General features: G+C 40.7%; 1 protein-coding gene across 9 annotated transcripts in view; it reads left to right on the top strand.

Moving 5' to 3' along the window:
- Nucleotides 1-25,342, top strand: part of FRY (FRY microtubule binding protein) — a 362,513-nt gene extending 337,171 nt beyond the window's left edge. For 7 of the 9 annotated variants that reach the window (XM_040340443.1, XM_040340444.1, XM_040340446.1 and 4 more), the window contains 6 exons: nt 2,701-2,799; nt 3,858-3,941; nt 14,087-14,104; nt 19,102-19,212; nt 20,356-20,558; nt 24,699-25,342. In XM_040340443.1, the coding sequence (XP_040196377.1) occupies nt 2,701-2,799; nt 3,858-3,941; nt 14,087-14,104; nt 19,102-19,212; nt 20,356-20,558; nt 24,699-24,957 (774 nt within the window). In that variant the 3' untranslated portion in view covers nt 24,958-25,342. The remainder of the gene's footprint in view (nt 1-2,700; nt 2,800-3,857; nt 3,942-14,086; nt 14,105-19,101; nt 19,213-20,355; nt 20,559-24,698) is intronic. The other 2 variants (XM_040340445.1, XM_040340451.1) reach the window with 1 other exon arrangement.
- The last annotated feature ends 326 nt before the right edge of the window (nt 25,343-25,668 follow it).

Genomic DNA, 25,668 nt, shown 5'->3' with positions numbered 1-25,668 from the left:
ACCTAGATTACCCGGTTAGAGAAGCAGCACTATCAGGTTGGAAAACCGTTGAGAATCATTAAAAGCTGCCTGCTGCTATAATACATGTTATCTGCAATCTGTATTTCACAGCGCACTAGAAAATATAGTTATGTATATAGTTTTATGCAGCTTACTAAATCGGAAATCCTTCCTATACGTATGCTGTACTTTAATAATGGTAACTAGCTTATACAATGTATATTAGAAAATATGAATACAAATGTGTGTGGCATACAGATTTATACTCTGGCCTATGTCGTATTTCTTTTACAGTATTGTCTTTAAAAAGAAAAGTCTGACTGCTACATCTGTGTTTAGAGTAGACAAACTAGTTTAATATCAACCTAAACATTACAACAAATGAGATGGAGATAAATCATTGAAGTCCATTCACTAAAATGTTTATTTTTTTTAAATATGCATTCATTGTTTATCTCATGGTACAGGCAGTTGATATTTTAGGAATTTAGTAACAATGAGGGGAACTCTGCACTGGCAACGGTCAGTTATGCCCTTAGCTTAGGAATCTAAAAAAAAATGTAACATTGCACTAGAGGGAGACCATTCTATAAATGAAATGACGCTACAATGTTTATATGATTGCACAAGATTTCTGTGTGTCTTTATTAATATAAAATCTTCTTCTGGTGCAGTGTTAGCCTGTGAAGAAAAGGCAATAAAATAACTCTAAATTGAATTGCTAAATATCGCAAAACATAAATATTTGATGCATTCATTAACGCATGCCTTTTACTGAACTGATTATTTTTGAGATAAATACTGCATTCATTATTTTAAGACAAAGGGCTCAATTCACTAAGCGCTAAGCTAATTAATTGACCGCTTTAGGATCAGCAGTAGAATAGCGTTTTTCGATTTTTTTTTTTTTTTTTGCAATTCACAAAAAATGCTACTATTTCTTAAAATGATGCAATATTTTGGTAGTGAAAACTTACATTATCTGGCCCTTGTGATGTCATCGACCTGGATCAATGAATGTCACAAGAGGAGGGTCACCAGGTAGCTGTCAGTCTTACGGAAGCCAAGCATCGGGTACGGACACCAAGCTTTTTCTTCTTCTTTTTTTTTTTTTTTTCTGCTTCTTGCGGGTCGGCGGCTGACATTTACTTGTCAAAAGCTGTCTTTTTTTTTTTGTTTTGTTTTTTTACTTTGAACCATTTTTTCGGTGAATGAGTGGGGGGGGGGCTATGTCCCCCCTACACCTTCACAAGTATTCATGAGTTAAAGGGGCTTCCAGTTTCCGATAAGTCACTCTCTTGTCCTCATCAACATGGAGACAAGGTGCTTTGGAGGGGGGGGAGGGTTTGAGGGCATGTAGCCTGGTATGGTTCAGGGAGGGGCTCTTTCATTTACATTCTGCTGTCAGCGGGAAATCCTGCTGACAGCAAATGAGTCGTTGTTAAGGACGTTGCGGGTGCTGTCTCCTTAACATTTAGCTATTTCCTGGTTGTTAAGGACACCGGCTTCTTGCCAACCAGCTGAAACTAACTACATTATTTAACTATTGCTTGCCTGGACCTCTACTTATTTAACACATGCATTTGTTTATATTACAGGGCGCTTTTGCGTTTTAAGGTAACTACTGAAAAAAGGGATAGTGCATTAAGTTTAAATATCGTATGCAATATTTGGGAAAAAAATTGTCACATGACCCAAATACCATGTGACATGCTTTAGTAAATTGAGCCCAAAAATTCATGTAGTATTTAACACTTGGTGAATTGACCCCACGCTTACCTGGTATGTGTTGTCTGCCTAACTCCAGCCAAAACACATTTTGTTTTGTAAAGCAGAAAGAAGGGTTAGAGCTTCTGTTGCCTTTACTTTCCTGTTGGGGAGATTCTTTCTCCCTTCTTGTCCAGATGCGATAAGAAATCTCTTCAATGGGAACACAGCCAGTAACAATGACACATTCTTATTATTGTGGGAATGGGTTATAACTTCTGACAATCTTTTTATTGCTGGCTTTGCCTTCCTGCCCTGGCTATACCTGGAATCTCCTGGATGGGCATCAGGCCTAGAATCTGTGAAGCTGTTTAGTTTCAAACGGTCCGCCCAGAAATGTGACTTGTAATGTTCTTTGGGCTGATTTTGCCTGTAATCCAGCTGTGATCAAATCTAGTATATTCTCCCTTCAACTTACATTATGGGCAGATTATTGCTAATTTACTGAGTTAGAGGTTGTATAGAACCCAGACTGGTCACATGAGGCAAAATATAGCACCTGAAATTGTAATCATTTCACATCCTAGGTGTCCTGGTCATACAGATTCATCCTATTATTACTGTACTCATTTTTTAGCAACAAGCTCAGATTCTTAGGGATGAGAAATCTTTATCTGAGAACAATCCTTTTTTATTTTTATGCATAGCGATTGCTGGGAAATGTCTTTTTTTCTTTTTACAAAAATTAGAATAAAATTAAAGGTGAGTGATTAGTCAGTAATTCATGTGTTACATAAATGAATAATACTTGTTAAAACACACCACTCAGCATGGGACTGTTTGGTGTCTGGCTTATGGAAGCTTTTTGGTTTTCAGTGTGTTATGGAATGTTATTTACCAGGAAGACATGTTGGATGGTTGCATGGTGCAGCTAGTAAACAGTCTGTTGGGGTGTTTGAATGCACAACTAGTAAGGATTTTTTTCCCTTTCAGCTGTTATCCTGTGGGCTTTTAGAAAAGCTAAAGTTCAGTGTGCTGGAACTGCAGGAATACCTGGACACATACAACAATAGAAAGGAAGCCACAGTCTCTGTAAGTATATAAGTTCAGTTGGGGTTTAGCTAAAGAACAAAAATGTAATATATTGCAGTCCATAAATGTTATGGTTGCTTTAGCTTTCTTTGTTTTTACTGGCTTTTTTCTTTATATTGACCTGGTTATCCTGCTAATAACAAGCTTCCTGCCCTATGAAAGCACTCACGGTTATGTACCTATGGATGTACAGCATTGTCACCCTCTGGCAATGCTGTACATCCATAGGTACAGAACAGTGAGTGCTTTCATTGGGAATACAGAACACCTACCCTTCTCCTCATTGTCGTAACATGAGGAGGAGTTCTGTAATTAATATCAGTGAACTGGTTAGGGCTGATAACCTTGGGATAACACTGCAGAAAACACAGGACAGCACTGGATTTCCTAGCAGGATCACTTTCACTTACCACCTATGATTAGTTTTAGGAAGACGCTATTTGCATAGGGGGTCTTAGAGAAGATTTAGAAAACCGAGGCTGTGTTGTCAGGGCTGTAAAATGGAAGGTATGAATTGGAACTTGATGGTGCTTCTATGCACTAGGGATCGCATGTTGGTATAGCATTTCTCAACACAAGTTTTTATTTAGCCATTAATATAATTCATGCATATGACAACTCCATAAAGCATTTACATATGATGTGTCCCTTAAATGTTCATAGATATTAAAATACTGCTGGGATTAAGCAGTAATAAGTGTATATGTAGGCAAATAAGAGTGCAGCTCATGCTCGGTTAATCCTCACAAGAGTGTCAGTTTTACAGAATTTTTCCCCACCAGTCACCTTTGCTCCTACAACATTACAGCAGCATGGATATGTACGCATATGCAGTACACCCATACAAGTTTTATGAACTAACGGAAGAGTAAAAAGAAATCATTGGTTCTATGTTGTCGGTCATTTTAGTGTATGATGATAGTTGGTGAAGTATTGGATTAGTATCAGTTTATGTATGTGCACATCCAGACCTCAGCAGTTTTTCTAATAAAAATGCAATGTTTACCTATGTATTTGTTGGCGCACCTATAATTTTATAAAATATTTTTTTTTCTTAGTGGCTAAAAAACTGTAAATCAACATTTGCTGGGGGCTCAAAAGATGGAGTCATCACATGTCAGCCTGGAGACTCGGAAGAGAAGGTAAGAAACCATACTTCAATCTTTACAGTAAACCATAAAGCAGATCATAAAGCATACCATCCCACTCATCACAGCTCATTTAATGTATTCAATGTAAGAATACCAATGTATACCAATACCAATGTATCTGCAAGCCACAGCATTGTACAGCTTACATACAAATCTACATTTTACAGGTGTTAGCCTAAGATTTGGCAAGTTTAATGATGGCGATCAATTATTACAGGCAATTAAATGAGAATTCCAAAACTTTATATATGAGACTCCTGAATAAAAACCTAAAGGTGACCTACCTGATTTTTAGCATGTCTGTGTGTATTACTAGTTACTTCAGGGGTGTAACTTAACTTTACTTGTCCCTAAAACAAATTGTAAACCAGAACCCTTTGACAATTTACAAATGTCCCAACCAATGTCAGAAACCTGCGAGCAAGAAAATCTTTTATAAACACATAATGCATTTATCAATGCAGTAAAAGAGATAGGAGACCAGTGTTTGTAAATTCTAAAAAGAAATATGGGGGAACACAAAGTGGCCCTATTGCTGCACCCAATTCAAAAAAAATTATCCCCAGTTCATAGATAACAAAACTGGGTAATTAGGACCAACTCTAGTTTGGTATACTGAGACAGTAAGAGTGCCGCATATGTGCTGCTGCTACCAACGTTCCCCCCCCCCCCCCCAACCTTATTACTGGTTGTTTAAAGTGTTACTAAACTAATTTTTTTTCTATTAAAAAAGCAAACATGTTATTCTTACCTGCTCTGTGCAGAGGTATTGCTCAGAGCAGCCCCAATCCTCCTATTCTGGGGTCCCAGGCAGCAATCTGGGCTCCTCTTCTTCTTCTGCGGGACTACTATAGCCAGTCGCTGGCTATGGGGAGAGGTAGTACCCATGCTCCCGAGCTGTGTGTCTACAGAGCCACACTCCATAGACTTACACAGCAGGACTTGGGCATATACTCTTTCTCACTTTATATTCCTTGCAACTCTCTAGTACAGTGGTTCTCAACCTGGGGGTTGGGACCCTCCCAGGGGTCGAATGATGATTTGCAAGGGTGCCAAATCCTGGGCTGTTCCTGAAGCCCGCACTGCTCTCCCAGCCTTTTTGAAGCTACCCAGCTGGGCTGTTCCTGGAGCCCGCGGCCGCCCACTCAGCCTCCTCGCAGCCCCCTAATAAGTTCACGGCATGACTGGGGGCAGAGACTACAGGTCAGCTGACTGGTGAGGAATGTGAAGTGGCAGGGACTGGAGGAGACCCTATCTCCTGATTTCGGCATAGGTGTCATGGCTACGAGACACCACAAAGTGGAAGACACAGTAAGTAACAGTACCTGTGATTATAGTTGCCATTAAAAGTCCCCACTACAGTTCTTAGAGCAGCAGATGACCTTGATCAACCATCTAAAATTGGCTGATCAGAACTCCTCCCAGCATTGCCACTGACTCCACCCCCCATCAGCACAGCCACTCATTCCATTCCCCCCACCAATTAGTAAGAGAAGGAATACAAATAGAGAATACATGGGAGGGAGAGGAAAAGAGGGGGAGGAACAAAGAAAAACGGAGAGAAAGAACAAGAAAGACAGCTAGAGAGAGGGACGGGCAAAAAAAAACGAGGAGAAATTAGGTTAGAGAGAGAGAGAGAGAGAGACTTATAAAGCGCAACACATGCAAACTGAATCGCCTTTGGGCGCTGTATCCATTTCATGGGTAAGGAACCCCTTGACCTCGGAAGAGATGGGTTTTAATTTTTCTCCTGAAGGCCAAGTGGTCCGACTCCAGTCGGATGGTGGTTGGTAGTGCATTCCACAGGCGAGGTCCCTGGACTTTTGAATAGAGAGAGCAGACTGCGCAAAGGACAAAACAATAACAAAGCTGCTGAACACTGAGGGTCAATAAGTCCTTGGTCAGAGTATGTAAAAAAAGCAGTGCAGCGCTACTGGACTGCAAATCTTCGATCTCCTTTGGACTTGTATCTGGCCTTGGGTATCTGGAGGAGGTTTTGATTGGTGGATCGCAGAATGCGATTGGGGTTATGGGCTTTTATTTTTTCGCATAGATATTGGGGGGCGTTGCCTTGAATACACTTATGTATTAGACAGAGTGCCTTGAAAGTGATTCTGTCTTTTACCGGCAACCAATGAAGGGATCTCAGTGAAGGCGAGATTGATTCCCATGGTTTTTTCCCAGTCACTAGTCGAGCGGCCGTATTTTGAACGACTTGCAGACGAGTGATTTGGTATTTGGGGAGTCCTAGATAGAGGGCATTTGCGTAGTCGAGAGAGAGAGAGAGAGACAAGGGAAAGAAAAGAGAACAAAGAGAAAGAGTGGTACATCCTAAAATGCTGACAACCCACGCTACGAAAATAATTTTACTGTTAGGGTTCCCCACAACTTGGGAAATATTATCAAGGGGTCACGGCACTAGCAAGGTTGAGAACCACTGCTCTAGTATATTCAACTCATCACCATTTTGTTCTACAATATCCTAACATTTGTTTAAAAGGATTGTTCACTGTTAGGGTTGTGGAATTCATGTAAATCTTTAGGCCGTTGGGCCTATGTAATTTTTATTTATCTATTTATTTTCCTCTGAATATCCTTATTAAAATATTATGGAAAAGAAAATTCATATCAGTTTAGGCTTTATTGTATACTTTGTATGCAGACACACATAGATAAAGTAACTTGCCATCAACACTATGGCTTTCTTCAGAGTGTTTCATCCAAAAAATTAGGTAGAATTCTTAGTTAAAACTTCCATCCAGATACAGCATTAAGAGGGACCTTTACACACTCGGTAAGATTGTATAATGCTGTGTGGTTGCATGACTTGGTAGCAATATGTCTTGTTTTCTTTAACTCATTTCATTCATTTGTACGTTAATGAAATCAGTTTTACCTGGTTCTATTTATGCAAAAGTCAGGATGTGCTTGACACAAGTTGCATCAGGTTCCGCCAAGATTGTACGTATGTCATACCTTTCAGTAATCATAGCATGGCAATAGCGGCCCTTGCTTGCAACCTTCATAATATTCATACCTCCTGCTTATATAATCACATTTTGTTTTCAATAAATACATTCATTCTATGTAGCTAAGATTAAGCCGACACAGCTGACTCAGATATTTCCTCAGGTTACGTTTATACCAACTGGCGAAGGTATATAAACTCAATATTATCATATAGTGCCAAAATAATATTTTGAGTCACTGCTGCTTGTGCTTAATTTAATTTTCCCATGGCAAATTGTAACCATCTCTGTACTCATTTTGCTGTAAAGTGAGCCCTTGTCTTAACACCAGCAGCAAATCCATCCACAGAAAACCGACAACTCAATGAGGCAATTCCAGTAAAATATGTGGCTCAGCCCTGGTTCACACTGGGTACGATTTGGAACGATTTGAGATGCGATTTGACATGTCAAATCGCATCTCAAATCGGCGGCAATTGTCGGCAATGGCACTGTCCTAATCAGTGCGACGCCGCATCTGCGATTTCAAAAAGTAGTTCCTGTACTACTTTTTACGATTTCGGGCCGCGATTTACATTAAATTGCGGCCGAAATCGCAGCAAATCGCGGCGAAATCACGGTAAAATCGCGCATTTTACCGCGATTTTGAATTCGCAGCAGTGTGAACCTAGGCTCAGTGTTGTAGCAATGGCCATTGTAGCTCATGTGATTGTATCAGGACAGGGATTACTAATAGGTCCCTGAAACTCAACCCGCAACATATTTGTTATTTTTAAGAGGAGTGGGATGGGGGTTTATCCTCTCTTGTTTCTTTAATGTCAGCCAGAAGCCATCAGTTTGTTTTCAGCAGCATTGGTGTTATTACTAGTTATTTCACCGTGCATTTCTGTACCAGACACAGAAAATATATTTATTTGTCTGGGGTTCAGCTTTAAGATAAGGTTTCTAGAATCTGTCCCCCATTATTAACAAAATGTCATATTTTTATGATATTTACACAGATAACTAAACCATATTGGTGATTGGCTACTTAGACCTAAACACTGTCACATGTTGGAGGTCACATTCTCCCCCTCTGTTGAAGCAAGAGCTTTGATGGTGGGTGGATAGCTGAATATACCATACTGAGAGGTGGTCTATTAGGAGTAACAATCTCTTTTAACTTAATGGGCAAAATGACAGTGGCTCTTTAATACAATTATAGTGACCCTGAATGTGAGCTTTTTCTGTAAAACCCTTCATGATGCCATCTCGTTCAGCTTCACGTTAAAGGGGTTGTAGAGGAAAATGTTTTTTTTTTCATAATAAGCATCCTTTACCTACAATCCTCTTTTCACTTCCTCTTTGTTCGTTTTTGCTCAGAAGTTGCTCTATTTCTTCTCTGTTCTATTCACTTCCTGCTTGTCTGATTTTACTGACCACCGTGAAGGGAGGCTTTACTGCAGTGGTCAGTAACGTGCTCGCCCCCTCCTGGGAACTACATCTGTGTGGCAGGACGCTCTCTACGTGTTTGAGACTTCAAGGAGGTGTGAATTACTGGGTGTGCCGCAATGCATACTGGGGAATGTAGTTCTTGCATGAATGAGTGATGCAAACCAGGAAGTGAATGAGAGAACAGAAACTAGAACTCCGGAGGTGATATAGATGAAGGAATTAAATAGGTATTTACTAGTTTTTTAAAAGAATAATTACACTTTTTTCCTAAAATTAACAGACAGGTAGACAGAATGTCTGTCTACCTTGCAGACATTAATTTTAGGCAAAAACATTTTTTCCTTTACAACTAACTCCTTTAAGTTTAATTCTCTATAAAAATATATGAAAAATTAGGGTTTTGAAAGGCCAGCTGGACATAGAGGGGGTTGGTTTACTAAGAATTTGCCGTTGAGCCTGTTACTATAGGCTGGTTGCGTTTATAGACTAGCCTCTTTAGAATTTGATTATATTGTTTCTGTTGAATGTCTGCTGGTAGATAAGCCATGGCCTCATATCCATATTGTCATCCTAACTTTCTACACTATTGACTACTTGGTCATGCCTACAAACACCTAGGGTTAATTTATTAACTTATTAAAGGCAAAAAGACTTCATTTTGCAAGGAGGTTCACTTTGCAAGGACATTTTTCCCAGAGCTTAATGAATGGTGCAAAGCATTTTTTTGTCTGCATTTAGCTAATTGCGCAAGCAAAATTGCATTTTTCTTTTTTCTTTGCAACTTGAATGGGCATTTTTTTTACAAAGTGAAATTTCACAACGTGTAATAAGTTCTGGGGGAAATTCCCTTGCAGTGTAAACAGCATTTTTTGCCTTTAGTAATTCAACCTCATGGTTTCTTATAATAAACCCACTTTGCGTACATGATACCTAAGGAGGACTCCCAGACATCCCCCTTGTATTGAAGACAGCAGAGGACCCCCCTTCTCATACTAATGACACCTCCTAAACAGCTAAAGCCCCTCTCCTCAGAACTATTGGCTCTTGAAAAAAAAAACTCAAATTGTATTAACGCAATAAATATTGCACACGTTTTACAGTTACACAGTAAAGCCTATGACACACGGGCCGAATATTGGGTGGAATTGGCCGGTGCAATTGAAACTGGCTGACATTTGGCCTGTGTGTACGGCAGTCTGTCCGACAGAAGGGGCATGACTGAAAAAGGTCTGCTGGTCATCATCTGATCGGCGCTCTCAGCCAATGGCTGAGAGTGCTGACTGGTGTGTTCTGATGGGGGGTGATATCCCCCTGTCAGAACACAATAGCTTAGCCGGGGAGATTTTTGTACTAACATTGGATAGTTAGTAGTACAGCGGCTCCTCCTGAGCTCTTCCTTTTTTTTTTTTTTCGTTCAGCCCAGCGAGTTGTGCTAAGGTTCGCACCATAGCGGGTCCTGTATGCCGCATTTCTGCAGACAAGGCAGTCTATTTAATGTGATTGGGCTGCTATACTTGCTGGAAGTCCAGGGAAAAAGTCCTTGGCCCTTTTTTAAAAACGCAAATATATGGAACTGCATGATTCTGTTGCACCATGGGGGTTTCACACACACTCAAAATGCCCTGTGTTTTCTGATGCATGACTTTCAGTGGCATCCCCACCTGTCTGCAAAAAAAGCAGCGCAATTTTGCTTGTGGGTTGGATATCATGTGCTATTGCAACCACAAACCGTTTTCACAAAATTATTATTTACAATATTCACTAGACTTTCATTCGCAGCAAACCAGTAACCATATAATTCTAATACATTTAAAAAAAACATTTTTCCCCCATCTCTTTGTCAACATACGTTTTCTGTTATATACATATTTGTTTTTCAACCAGTAGAAAGTAAGTCCTTCATTCACATTGAGATTGTATGATTTTTTTTTTTTTTTATGTATATTTTATTTGAATACTTTTAGCCAGATTCACGTAGATGGCCGCAACTTTTAAGGCGGCGTAGCTTAAGGCATTTAAGCTACGCCGCCGTAAGTTAGCGAGGCAAGTACATGATTCACAATGTACTTGCCTGCTAAGTTACGGCGGCGTAGCCTAAAGCGGGCGGGCGTAATGGCGCCTAATTCAAATTTCGCTAAGGGGGCGTGTTTTATGTTAATAGGGCTTGACCTGAAGTTTTTGACGTTTTGTTTGAACTGCGCATGCGCCGTGCGCCTACATTTCCCAGTGTGCATTGCGGCTACGTCCGCCGCACGGGCCTATTGATTTTGACGTGGACGTAAACGACGTAAATCCCTATTCACGGACGACTTACGCAAACAACGTAAAATTTTCGAATTTCGACATGGGAACGGCGGCCATACTTAACATTACTATTCCATCTATTTGATGGAATAACTTTAGGCGGCCTATCTCTTACGTAAATGGCGTAAATGTACTGCGGCGGCCGAGCGTACGTTCGTGAATAGGCGTATCTACTGATTTGCATATTCTACGCCGACCGCAATGGAAGTGCCACCTAGCGGCCAGCAGAAATATTGCAACCTAAGATAGGACGGCGCAAGCCGTCGTATCTTAGATATGTTTAAGCGTATCTCTGTTTGAGAATACACTTAACTCTACCTGAATCTAGCTATTTGAGTCAATAGTAGTCCTCTTATAATCTACATTAGGACTTTTATGAAGATGTTTGCCCGTTATAACAGATTCCTTGTTTTGCTTGAACGATTACCCCTAAATGGCTACAGCCAGGCACTATGCTTTTATTAATGTACATTGTGTTCCACTTCCTTTGAGACTCTGAAAAATGTAGAGCAATTAAATAAAAGCAGGAGGGGAAAATCTGATCATATGATCTGTCAGTAATGTGACTAGCTTCTCCTGCAATCACACAGTTCTCTTTGTAAAATTAGAAACAATTCTGTGAGACAGACAAGGCAGCTGCTGATCAAAAGTTTTCCAACTTCTTCGGAATACGGTTGGTCACTGCTGTACTTTGATCCATCTATGCCTAATTTAAAGGAATAGTTTGCCTTTACAAAAAAACTGCCTATACAGGATGTGGGGGGTGTAAGAGCTCGCTCCTGGAATTATGGGGGTGAGCAGTAATGACTGGGACTCTCCTAGCAACAAGTCAGGATAGGATGATGCCAGCTCTGTGAGTTTTTCGACCAGGCTCCAGGAGGTACATAAATGGCCTACACCTGTAACAAGGGCATTATTCAACTTTTGTCAAAGCTGCACAGTTTGTTTTTATCCCTGCAGAGGGAGTTTTTTTCGCAAAAGTGAAATAACCCTTTAAAGCCCCGTACACACGACCAAACATGTATGCTGAAACTGGTCCGCGGGCCAGTTTCAGCATACATGTTCGGTCGTGTGTGGGCGCGAGCGGGCCGAATTCCAGCAAACATTTGCCCGCCGGGCCTTTTCCCAGCAGACAAATATTCCTGGACGTGTTTTAAAACCGTCCGCTGGAATCCTGCCCGCTCGGACATGTACGGTCGTCAGTACAGACCTACCGTACATGTCCAGGCGCCCGCCGTCCCTCGCATGCGTCGAATGACTTCGACGCATGCGTGGAAGCCTTTAAATGGCAGGCCCGCCCACGTCTCCGCGTCATCGCTGCGTCATCGTCGCGGCGACGACGCGGACACGCCCCGCGTATTGTTTACGCGCGGACTTCTGTACGATGGTGTGTACAACCATCGTACAGAAGCCCTCTGGCAGACATGTACGGTTAAAACGGTCCGACGGACCGCTTTCACCGTACATGTTTGTTCGTGTGTACCCGGCCTAAGCCTTTCTCACTCTTCTAAAATGTATTTTGGTTGTTTTTTTGTCTGTCTGCCTTCAAGAGAAGGAAGTGATAAAACTTTCACAGTAGGGACAGGCAATAAAAACTTTATAGCGGCTCTAAGGTTGTTCATGGATGCTTCATATCAGATCAGAGATTCTAACCATGTATGGGAAGGCTCGATCAACTTATAACCAGCCTGACGGTTTTTACATGCGATTATCGCTAGTGGCTGGTGTAGCCACTAACAACAATCACTGTCTTCTCCCAGCAAGGATGTCTTCCCATGCCCCCCCCCCCGTGCCGGGAGAATACATTGGGGGTTATTTACTAAAAGCAACTTAGAAGTGCAGTCACGGTAGATCCAAGGGGGACATGCAAGGGGGGAAAAAACGCATTTTAGCTTGCACATGATTGGATAATGAAATCAGCAGAGCTTCGCCTCATATCAGATCTACCCCTCAGATTTACAGCGACTGCACTTTCAAGTGCACTTTCAGTGCAATTTCAAGTGCACTTTGCACTTGTAGTTTGCATTTGTAGTGCAAAGTGGATTTGCCTTTCGTAAATACCCCCAAAGTGTTGATGGGGGGATCGAGCAAATTGTTTTCCTGCAACCCGTGGTTACAGGAAACAAATTTGCATTGTGTATGGCCAAGCCTCTTTCTTCCATTCCTTATTCAAACAAAATAAAAGGTTTTGGGTGGAGTCATCTGTTATTGATTTGGTCAGGAACAGACCCATTGCTCTAGTTAAAAAAAAATGCCTGGTATAATATATTAGTGTGGGTTGGACTGCAGGTGTTTTTTTTTTACTTTATATTTCTTTATTAGAAGTTTTCATCATTACAGACAAGATTACATTCTTGTTGGAGAGTATAGCACTTATCTCATTATTAAACTAATACAAAAATTCCTTATTTCCAAAACATCACATAAGGTCAATCCAAAGCAAATTCTGACATTTCTTTCTTTTTCTTACACATATCATCTATACCAGTGGTCATCAACCCAAGGTAATACATAAAACCTGGCCTGTTAGTGGGCCCTGCAGGACAGGGTTGATGACCACTGATCTATACAACATAATACGCATTATAAACATCTACAAATAATAACATAATAATAAACTTCAGGCGTTTTTAACCAGTCCTGTTCACTGGAGAACAGTGTTGCTCCAGCCTGAACTTCGTTTAATAATAAGTGATATTGGACACTTTCCAGCAGACCAAGAGATAAAATACGTAGTCCATGCCACTAACAATAGTGATCAAAAATGTCACTGTGTGTTATTAGACAGCTGCCTATGTTGGGACCCTCTCAAGTGAAACTTTGAAGCAAAGAACAATGAAAGTGTTACTTCTAGCAATCGGCAACCTGATTTCACTTTTAACCTATATGTGAAAAATTATATTTGGAATCTGATTGCTATTGGACACATCCTTCCTATACTTCCATTTTTTTTATTGGCGAGGCCCATTCATTCATTATACTTAAAACCAGTAACGGCCTTCCTCGCTGTGACACTAGGCATTGTTTATGGCAGTGCCTGAAAGTTGGACTGTACGTGTTGCCATTACCAGACATGTTCATAGTGTTATTTTTCAAGCAACGGACTGCAATGAAATGAAGGAGAAAGTTTTGAGGGACAACAAAGTTCATGTTTCTGGCCTACTTGTCCACAAAGTCCACTGTTTTCATAAAATAATGTTTTAGTTTTTCCCTCAGTAGTCTGGTGTTCCTGTCACTATTTTACTTGGCTTGTGTAGCCACCCTGCATGCTTTAGGTAAAACATCTTTTCAACCCCTCCGAAGGTTGAAAAATGGCCGCTAGCACTGCTTAGCGTGAAGATGTGAGAGATCTGTGTTCTTTGTGTTGCATGCATTGACTTGACACTGTCCTCTCTTCTCCTGTTCTTTCACTCCATGCTCCCTGACTAGCAAATGGAATCTCTTGCAGTAAGTGTCCCTTTTTTACTATTTTCTCTTCCAACTGGAACTGTTCTCTCACATAGTTATTCAGATACATGTATATGGTAATTGGTGCAGCTGAATTACTATCCCAACAAATTAGAAGGTCCTTGTGGGGTTGGAATGAAACTGTGTTCATCAGTGGAAAGAGGCTGCATGAACAGAACAAAGTTAGGCCGGCCATACTCTGTTTGAATCTCAGCTGGTTCAACATGAACCGGCTGAGATTCAAACTGTTAATGGGCAGACAATGTACCAAGTTGATCGATTGATCAACTTGGGTACAACCAGCTTGCCAGATGTTCTTATTAGTATGGCTAACAGCTTCTATAGTCGGGAGTAGACAATTGCTCGGCAGGAGGTGTATGTTTGAGGGATATTTATGGATCTACACATATTTGAAGGATCTATGCCTACTGAAAAACACACTGACTTTTGCTGTTTTTCCTCTCTTGGTGCTTCTGCGCTGTGATATTTTGCAGTGAAGCCCTATACCAGCCCTTTTTACCCAAGAAGAACCTTTGAAATCATTTTTAGGTCTTGGATGGACCCCTGAGGTCAATGGAAAAAATTCCCTTTACATGATGATGTTGGAGGAATGCACTCTTTACAGTGGTGGTATGTCTAATAGACAGCGAAGGAGACAGTTCTAAGCAAAGAATTATGTGTATACATTGCACTTTAAAAGGAAAATATAGACCTTTTAAAGCTTGTTTTAAATATAAATGTGAGAGTGATTGGTTTATGTAAATAATCACTGTGTGATATTGTTTTAAAATCCTTGCTTCTATGCCTAGCTTGTAATCTTGTTATATGGGTATCATTAACTACTCATTGCATATGGAGGCTTTGCTTTCTCCGGGCTGTCCTCCAATATGTCACTAATGTCAGAATCCACCACAGTGCCTGACTAATAGATTGTGCAGTGCATGCACAGTGCTTTTTATTCCTCTCTACAGATTAGGCAGGAAGGTTCAGACTCTGATCATAGACACTCATTATCAACCCTAGGAGGTTAGAAGTGGCGTGATGATTACCAGCAATTCTCAAGATGAGTGCCATTGCTTGTTATTATTGGGCCATTTATGGTAACCTTACTGTTACTTTCTCACAGTTAAAGTTTATTAGCCTGGAGATTGTCTGCTCTATTTATCCAGTATTGCTGAGATTTAAAGAAGAACTAAAGGCAACATTTTTGGATAGAGTAAAGCTGGCCATAGATGCATTGGAATTCAGATGGTTCAGCAGGGACCAGATACATTTTGATCCATCTATGGCTGTTCCTGTTCATAAGAAGTCAATCTAACTGCTCTCAAACAGGCTTTCTATAAAAAATGCAGTTTAATTGGCGCTGCAGCCAATTGAAGCTTCCATTGTCAGAATACAATAACACAGTAGGGAGGATTCCCCTGTCCACCTCACTTGTGTAGATGGCCTGCTGGCTGATTAAAAAAAAACTGAGCCATGTTTGGCCAGCTTAGGGGAGGGTTATTAAATCTGTTTACCATTGGGGAGATTTCCCTTCACTTCCTGTTCCATAACCACAATTGGTCATGAGAAGAAATCCCTCCAAAATGAAAAAATCCCTGGTTGTCACCACAGGTGTCCTAATAGGAGGCTTTCCTATCTTTTGCTGCTGGTGACAACCCAAAATTTGGGATTTTCCTTCACTCTCGCTATCTGTGATAACAGTAGACAGCACAAATAGAGAATAGAAATAGAAGGTGAATCACTCTAACAGGAACACAGACAGAAGTATAGACCTGAGAGGTGTTCTAGTCCCTTTCAACTCCAATTGAAAAAAAAAAAAGGCGGCTCAGTGATTGACATGAAATGCATATGACTAGAGGGAGACTTTAAACATTTGTAATACAGCTATTCATTTATTGTAATAACTGGAAAGCCAAATGGCACCCCAGTGGTTTTTATTGATATTGTAAAATATGATACAAAATGTTAGTGTTACTAAAACAACAGTAAAATCAGCCTGTATATGCAGTAAAGCATGCTTGTTATACTCACTGTGGAACCTAAGGGGTTAACCTTATGCATTATGTAAAAAGACCCTGTCTTTTCTCATCCTCCCCTTCTTCCACTGTCCCTATCTATTTGTTGATAGAACAGAGCCTTGGGGGCAAGCTGCACATGCTTAGTTTGGTGTGTATTGCTAGAGCGTTTTTTTCTGGGAGAGTGCATGTGATCAGCACTGTCCAGACAGAGTGTCGGGAGCCCTGCAGTCTCATAGGACAATTAGGGGAGAATGAAAACTTCTACAAGCTTTAACCAGTGCTCTGCTGGACACTGATATAAGTCACAGTGCTGCTATATACTGCTGTTGAGATAAGGTATTTAGCAGTTTTTATTTGTTAAAATATTTGTATTTCCATGTTTTTTTGTACTGTGGAAGACCAGATATAGTAAATGCAGGGTCCTGGGTTTAGTAAACACTCAACACTTTAAAACAAAGGCCTGTCAGCACATCCATGACTCCTTTCCTGTAGTCCAGGGGTCTCCAAACGTTCTAAGCAAAGGGCCAGTTTACAGTCCTTCAGACTTTAGGAGGGCCAGACTAGGGCCGGTGGGAGTAGAAAATGTCCTGTGGGAGTAAACCATGCCCTGTCTTTGGTGTCAGTGGAAGGAATAGTGCCCCATTGTTGGTGTCAATGTAAAGAATTTTGCCCCATCATTGGTGTCAGTGAAAGGAATAGTGTCCCATCATTGGTGTCAGTGGGAGGAATAGTGGCCCATCATTGGTGTCAGTGAAAGGAATAGTGTCCCATCATTGGAGTCAGTGGGAGGAATAGTAGCCCATCGTTGGTATCAATTGAAGGTATTGTGCCCTTTTGATAGTGCTCCATATGCCCCATTGTTGGTGTCAGTGGATGGAATGGTGCCCCAAGGGCCAGGTAAAGGCAAGCAAAGGGCCACATCTGGCCCCAGGGCCGCAGTTTGGAGAGCTCTGCTCTAGTCCATTAGGATTATGGCCACAGCCTCAAAAATAGGACAAAACTAACCTCATTATGTAAATCCTATATTATATTTTTTTATGAAACTTATGTTCACATCTGTGAGTGCATTCTAACATAAAAGGAGGTTGAGGTTTATTAACATATTAAATCTAAGCATTTTTAATTAGGGTTTCCCTTTTTTAGTGTAGTAGAAAAGCAATCTAAAAAGCTTCTCTACCCCTAATAATAAAATCTGGAGGTCTTGAGGTACAGTGATTTACGGAAGATAAACAGGGGTTGATTTGCTTAAAGCATATGTTAACCCCAAAAAATTATAATAATTGGATCCTGCTCCTTTAAAGCATGTTATATGACACAGTGCTTGTGCTGTGTCATTTGGCCACCTGTAACACCTAAAAAAAACTAGCTGATCCTGACAGTTTTTACCCTCCCCACACAGTGTATTATGGCTGCTGAGCCCTGACACTGTGGTCAGTTTACGTGCCTCCGTCATTCGCATGCCCTGCTCTCTGCTCTCCTGTGTCATCTCCCCCCTCCCTGTCAGCTCGTGACAGGGCCCACCCCCTTCCGGCTGCTTGAATAACTAACATGTATGCATCATATGCGCTTGTAGTGTCCCCCTCTGTGTGTGATTTAAAAATAGAAAAGCTGTAAATACCTTATTTCAGAGCCAAGATCCGCAATCACATGACCGTCTGGCTCTCCCCTCCTCTCGACTGATGTCAGCAGGGTAATCTCGGCCCCGTCCACTGCATCTGTCAGACAGAGAGGGGGGAGAGCAGGCCGGTTATGTGATTGCAGATCACGGCTCTGAAATTAGGTATTTACAGCATTTATTTTTATAAATCTCACACACAGGGGTACACTGCATTAGGAGACAGTGCTGATGGTGCATACATGTTAGAGTGACTTTACAACCACTTTAAGGCAAAAATATGTTCATCTGCAAACTTTCTCTTTTAAATCATGAACGTCGTCATTTTAAATGTTATAAATACGATTTGGCTGTTTATATATAGAGGTGAGTAGGATGCCAGAGAGGATAAAATAGCAATATTTCCAAATACAAAGGAAATACAGGCAGTAAAGATGATGAAATCCAATTTCACTAGTGCCTATGAAATCTATCAATAAAGTCTATTGAAAAGTATTGTATTTGGTCTGGGAACCCACTTAAAGGTATCAAAAGGCATTAAAATCCTTTTTGGTGCAATATTTTTATTCAAAAAACGTATGTTGCTTGTGAAATCCAAACAGTGAAAATTTGATACACCAAACAAAATCCAGTTGGCTACATTAAAAATATTTATCCAACTCCACATTTTCCCCATTGTAAGTACTGATTTATGTCAAATAAGCTTTCAGAACCTATGTGCTGCTTCGATCTATTAAATACACAACGTTTGCAGATGTACTTGGACTTAGGCTGCCATAGACCTGTACCTAGTACAGTCATCATATGCTGGGGTACAAATCCTGCTTATTTGTATAAATGTAACCAAAGTAATTATTTTGAAAGTAGATAATCAATGTAGTAGTCGGCTCCACTATAGCAGTAGCTGCAATTTTCCAGGTCCTATGCGGAATGACTTCTTCACTACACACTTACAACAGGGGGTCACCTGCTTGGCATTGCCATTATTCACAGAATGTGTATGTGAATAAGTGAAGACAAGGTGGAGAGGAGGGACAGTGACTTCATGATCTAAATTTCTTATATCCTATCATAGAATGCCATGTTTTTTTTTTTGTTTTTTTTTTAAATACAACGTGCTCTGTTAGTGGCAGCACAAGACCAGGGAGATTGTGGCTGTCACTGTAGTAGTGCTAACTACTACAGTGAATGTCAGCTTCCCCAGCGGCCAGTTATGAGATATGCATACTAACACTGGTCCAAGCTGGAGCAGTGCAAGTATGCAATAAAGATCATAACTTATTTTCAACTTTAATGAAGCAGGATAAATTTATATTAAATGTATATTCTAATATAAATATTTGTTCTTCTTCTGATTGCAGCAATTAGAACTATGTCAACGATTGTACAAGCTTCACTTCCAGCTGCTGTTGCTTTTTCAGTCTTATTGTAAATTAATTGGGCAAATCCATGAGGTCAGCACAATGCCAGAGGTAAGTAAGCCTACTCAATGTATTATATTTATATATACAAACCCTCGTTAAATTGTATCTCGAAACAACCAAGCACATTATAAAAATATTTGTCCATGAGAAAAAAGTTATATTATTAGACAACCTATCATCCCCAAGTTTCCCAATGTACTGCTGTAGGTAACCATACTGTTTCAAAGCAAAAAATGAAAGTTTCTTTTTGTTGTCTGTGTGCTGTTGGGGAGAATTTCATTTTACTCCCTGACTCCCTTAAAGTAAGGCCCCGTACACACGACCGAGTTTCTCTGCAGAATTCAGCCAGAAACTCGATCGGAGCTGAATTCTGCCGAGAAACCCGGCGTGTGTACACTTTCGGCCGAGGAAGCCAACGAGTTCCTCGTCGAGCCAAATAGAGAACATGTTCTCTATTTCCTCGTTGTTCAATGAGGAAAGTTGGCTCGCCGAGATCCTTGGCGGCTTCACACAGAACTCGACGAGCAAAACGATGAGTTTTGCCCGTCGAGTTCCTCGGACGTGTGTACGGGGCCTCAGAGTAAGTCCTCTACCGAGTGAGGGAGATTCCCTTCTTTGAATGAAGTCCTCATTGAAAGATTTCCCTGCACCTCTTGTTTTGGTATCCGTAGTCACCAAGACAGAAAGTGATAAGAAGTCTAAAATGTTCACCCAGACATTTAGAGAGGGTAAATCTACTAAGCCGGGACACACACTGCAATAAGAAACCTGTTAGGCGTTCTACCCCTTTCTTACCCTGTTCAAAATTGAAACAGAAAAGTGTGAGTTATACATGCAGCAAATGGCTTGAAAAAGAAAGCGAGAGAAGGCAAAACACACTCGCACTGGACACCCAGCACATTCCTCAAAGAATTGTTTAAAAACCTAAAATTCCAGTGTCTGCACATGTGACTTTGTAACAGAAAGGGTGGTCATTTTTCTAAATGTGTCATACAGATATTTTATGTAGCTGGTTTACGTAGAAATAGCACATAATAGATACGCTCATGACAGTCTGTCAGGTCTCTTGGTGGAAAATTCAAAGCTAGCATCTTGAGCGCTACTAATGTATATCTCATTGTGAGAAGTAATTCTCTGACATTTTTGAAAAATTATTTTAATTATAAGCCCTTCTCATTGTTTCCCTTGCAGTTGTTAAACATGTCAAGAGAACTAAATGAGCTTAAGAAGAACCTGAAAGAGGCCAGTGTATACATTGCAGCGGAGTCCCTCAATATGGATGCCACCTCTTATGAGCCCACCTTCAGTTCCACGGAGTTTGCCATACAGTCCATGTTGGAATGTTTGAAAAATAATGAGCTTGGGAAAGCAATACGGCAAATTCGCCAATGCAGGTGAGTCTAGACATGCAACACCAACAAAAAGGTTCACCAAAACCCCTAAAGGGCACAGGTCTAGGTTCTAATAACAGTGCTCTCTTGGTCTATAAAAATAACCTTATAACAATTTTTAACGATCCAATACATAACAATTGTAGCTAAAATGCAAACTTTCTGATCATTTAAGTCAAAAATCAGCTGTCTTTGAACTCAGATGCAAAACAATGAACCAAGGTTCTGTGGGAAATTTTATAGTAGATTGTAAGAGTTTTCTATTGGTGTAAATAGACAGACCTTTCCTAAATTGGGGTCAGAACTGGGAAACTGAACATGTAGGGGCAGATCCACATACATCTGTGTGGGCGCAGCGTATGTGAGATACGCTACGCCGCTGTAACTTACTTTTCTTTTCTTTGAATCCTGAAAGAATTTGCGCCGTAAGTTACGGCGGCGTAGTGTATCTCTCGCGGCGTAAGGGCGCGGAATTCAAATTGAGCGGGTAGGGGGCGTGTTTCATTTAAGCGCGTCCCCGCGCCGAACGAACTGCGCATGCCCCGTCTGTCAAAACTCCCAGGGTGCATTGCTCCAAATGACGTCGCTAGGACGTCAATGTTTTCGACGTGTAGGTAAATGGCGTCTAGCCCCATTCACGGACGAATTACACAAACGACGTAAAATTTTAAAAATTATACGCGGGAACGACGGCCATACTTAACATTGAGTACGCCACCAGAAAGCAGCTTTAACTATACGCCGGAAAAAGCCGAACGGAAACGACTTAAAAAAAATGCGACGGCCAGTCGTACATTCGTGGATCGTCGGAAATAGCTAATTTGCATACTTCTAACCCAGATGCCGTTGTATCTTGTTTTGAGGATTCAAAACAAAGATACGACGCGGGAATTTTGAAATTACGCCGGCGTATCAATAGATACGCCGGCGTACTTTCTTTGTGGATCTAGCCCGTAGCGAGGAAAACTTGTTTCCAAGAAAAAAGTTTTATAAAAATATAACGGGGATGATGCATACAACTTTGAGAAATGAGTAGAAGGTACTTAACCAGTTAGATTCCAGCTATCCTTTTACATGGCTGAAAATTTAAAACAAAATAATTTATAGCAGACAAAGTCTTACATTTAGCAAGTCATTAAAACCGTTTTGCTTTTGGAATGTTTTCTGAAAAATTGTGCCCACACTACCAACCTGAAATAAACATTATTAAGTGTATACAATATATTATCAGGTGTGTAAAGCTACACAATGGGATTGATTTATTAAAACTGGAGTGCAAAATTTGGTGCAGCTCTGCATAGAACCCAATCAATTTCCATTTTTTTCCCTCAAAGCTTAATTGAACAATCTGAAGTTAGAAGCTGATTGGCTACCATGCACATCTGCGCAAGATTTTCACTCTCCAGTTTTAGTAAATTAATCCTATTGCCTTGTGATTGCCTCATCTGCCCTCTCAGATAGCATAGAAAAAACGAAAGGGAGTGCAGTGCTAATAAATGATAAGTAAAATATATAGTTTCTGAAAATATATGTAATTATGAGCTCATCCTAAAACAAATAAAAATAGCAAGGAAAAAAAAGTGAAAAAAAGGTTGGTGTAGTAGAAGGAAAAATCTCCAAAAGCCACTCAGTGATGAAGGGTTAAGTGAAAAAAAGTCCAACGTTATATCTTGTGATAAAAACAACAGCCAAGAAGAGTGATCAAGTGAACGCCAATCTTCTACAATTAGGATAGATCTTCACACTGCACCCGTGAGTTAGGACTGCCTGCTTACCAGAAGGAGAGACTGCTTTGCATCAGTCTCATAACACGTAGGGAAGTCAGGTCTCCCTGGAATCCAATCTGTGTGATAGCCAGAAGGAACTCCGCAATGGATCCAGGATAGATGAATGCCAGCAGATCCAAAGCGTCACTACATCAGGCTGAAAAAAAATTTCCCCAAAATATATGGAGCCGCCCTCCTATTGGTTCCTAAATCAACTGATTCGAGACGAGGGTCAGTGATCGATTGGACTGTATAGAAAGCTTCCAGATGACAAACAGAAAATCAGCTAGGACCAAAAAACTGTCATGAAATGGCATCCAATGATCTGTATTAGTAGGCAATTGATATCGTTGGTGCCAATGATGACTGCAGGTATAGATCGTGTAAACATGCATGTTTATCCAGGACACGATCTATACCTGCAGTCATCATTGGCACCAACGATATCAATTGCCTACTAATACAGATCATTGGATGCCATTTCATGACAGTTTTTTGGTCCTAGCTGATTTTCTGTTTGTCATCTGGAAGCTTTCTATACAGTCCAATCGATCACTGACCCTCGTCTTGAATCCGTTGATTTAGGAACCAATAGGAGGGCGGCTCCATATATTTTGGGGAAAAAAATGGTCAGCCTGATGTAGTGACACTTTGGATTACTTATCATTTATTAGCGCTGCACTCCCTTTCGTTTTTTCTATGTTTTATTGAGTTGTTGTACACAACTTTTTAGTGCCAGCAGCTCACAGTTCATTATATTCACTGTCATCATTCATTCAATATTTTATGCTAGCGCAGCGTCAGCCTTCTGGTTTTTTTGTTTATATTTCTCTCAGATAGCAGCCTGGAGAGGGATACTTTAATCACCTCAATATTGGACACTTTCCTGCCCCGGACAATTTTCAGCTTTCAGTGCTGTCGCACTTTGAATGACACTTTCGTGGTCAAGCAACACTGTACCCATACAAAATTTTTATCACTTTATTTTGACAGAGTTTTATTTGGTGGTGTTTTTAATCACCACTGTGTTTTTATTTTTTGCTAAACATTCGAAAAAAGACCAACATTTTTAAAGAAAAAAAATACCCTTTTCCTGATTCTGTTATAAAATTTTGCAAATAGGTAATTATTATTTTTCACTGGTGTGTGCTGATGAGACTGCATTGATGGGCATGGATAGGCTGCACTGATGATGCTGCATTGATAGACACACTGATGAGGCTGAGCTGATGGGCACTGGTTGGCACTGATGGGGCTGCACTGATAATCAATGTAAATGTCCCCTGTCACAGGAAAGTCCGTTATCAACTTTCTTTTCCCCAGACAGTGATAGCACTGAGGAAAGGAAATGAAGATAACCGGTGTTTGTTTACATGTTATCAGCTGTGATTGGACACAGCTGATCACATGGTAAAGGGCCAACATCATTGACTCTTTACCCTGATCTGTGATGTGCTGTGTCCGAGGTATACAGATTTCCACGCATGTGTGGCAGGAATGGGAGGACGTCATATGATGTCCTCCCAGAACAAGAGCGTTCCCGTCACTGTATAATAGGCTGGGCGGGAACCGGTTAACTTTGAGACATTTTGATGGGAGAAAATGTAAACAGTGGGGTTGATTAACTAAAACTGGAGAAATCTGGTGCACTTCAGCTTGTTCAAAAAAAAACTTTTATTGCTTTGGCAATAAAACCTGGAAACTGGTTGGTTTCTAATCACAGCTGTACCAGATTTTGCACTCTCCAGTTTTAGTAAATCTCCCCCCAGTGAGTCATTATGCAGAAGATTATCTGAGGGACATTCATGGGAGCATGCTCAGAAACCATGGCAAAAAAACTGGGAAATAAAGTTCTGCACCACCAAATGCTTTTGTAGGAAAACCAAAACCAAATCAAAGGCTTTGTGCCTTTATGTTGAATGATTACATGAATCTTCATAACCATTGAGCATTTCTTCCAGATCGTCAGTCTGTGCTTCTGTCTCTCCATGTGCAGGGTGACTGGATTTGAATCTGTCCCCCCTGTAGTTTTCTTCAGCCATCTGTAGTTGGAGACCCTCTTGCACAGTGATGATGTCAACATTATATATTACAGAGAAATATCTTAGTTTGCAAAGATATTTAATGCAAACAGTGGTTTTATATCCTTTGTGGCTACTGAGAAATATATTTAAAGCTTAAGCCATACTATCGCTTGCCAGAACAAAAAGAACTCTATGAATGGAGAACAGGTGGATGAATGAAAGGTTCCACTCCTCCATTCACTGAGCGCTTTTTATTGCAAGAAGCAATAGTACAAATTCTGAATGGAGTATGGGGATGGAAAGACACATTGCCCAACTACTAAATAAGCCACTAATGCATATTTGTATTGTAGGAAACTGTGGCCTAATGACATATTTGGAAGCAGTGCTGATGATGAGGTTCAAACACTACTGAACATCTACTTCCGTCACCAAACCCTTGGACAAACTGGCACATATGCTCTTGTGGGCTCCAACCAGAACCTGACTGATATCTGCACCAAGCTTATGGACCTGAACATGGAGATCCGGGACATGATAAGACGTGCCCAGAATTACCGCGTCGTCTCAACTTACCTCCCTGATGCCAGTGTCTCTGGCACTAGTCTTTGACAAGAATCCTGTACCGGTCAACTCTCCCCAGCTGGAGATACTGCCCTGCCTGATTGACATCACTCAGTATCTACTCAGTGTTCCTATGACTCAGTCACAATGTTATCATTCCTGCTGACCTTCAGCCTTACTGTCAGGCAAAGCAAGCAGGCTAGTTGGATCTGTAGCAATATTGTAAGGACAGCAAAGGTCAAAGCTGCATCAGAGCGGCCCGGGACGATCTCGCTGATGCCTGTTGCTTTAGACGGCTATTATTATTTCAACAAAATACTTTGTCTAAAGTGACTTCCATTGTGTACCAAAGCCTACTAATCCGAACCCTACTTCCCTTCTATATTAATCCTTAATCTTAGGATGGTAAAAGTGCAATGTTTCCTTTACAGAAGAAAAAAAAATATGATATATGTATAGTATATTTTTTGTTGCTCTTAATACATTTAAATACCTTTTAATTTGTTTTGATCAGTCCACAGGCAGAATGAGGCTGGCCGAAGAATACTGGTTATTATGATTGGTCTATAGCTGAGAGCCTGTTCAGATGAAGGCTGATTGTATAATGAGATTGTAATTATCCTGTACACTGTCATTTTGAGAAGGAATACTGTATTACACGCTGCTAGAACTGACATTTCCTACTGTCACTGCGCTACTGTGGCCGCGATACTGGATCATAATCTTTATCAAGATGCCCTGATTGGTTTGAGTAATTTT

Source organism: Rana temporaria, chromosome 2 (assembly GCF_905171775.1).
Source record: "Rana temporaria chromosome 2, aRanTem1.1, whole genome shotgun sequence".
NCBI classification, from domain to species: Eukaryota; Metazoa; Chordata; class Amphibia; order Anura; family Ranidae; genus Rana; species Rana temporaria.
The sequence above is the reverse complement of the archived record's forward strand: the minus strand, read 5'-3'. Positions and strand labels throughout refer to the sequence as shown.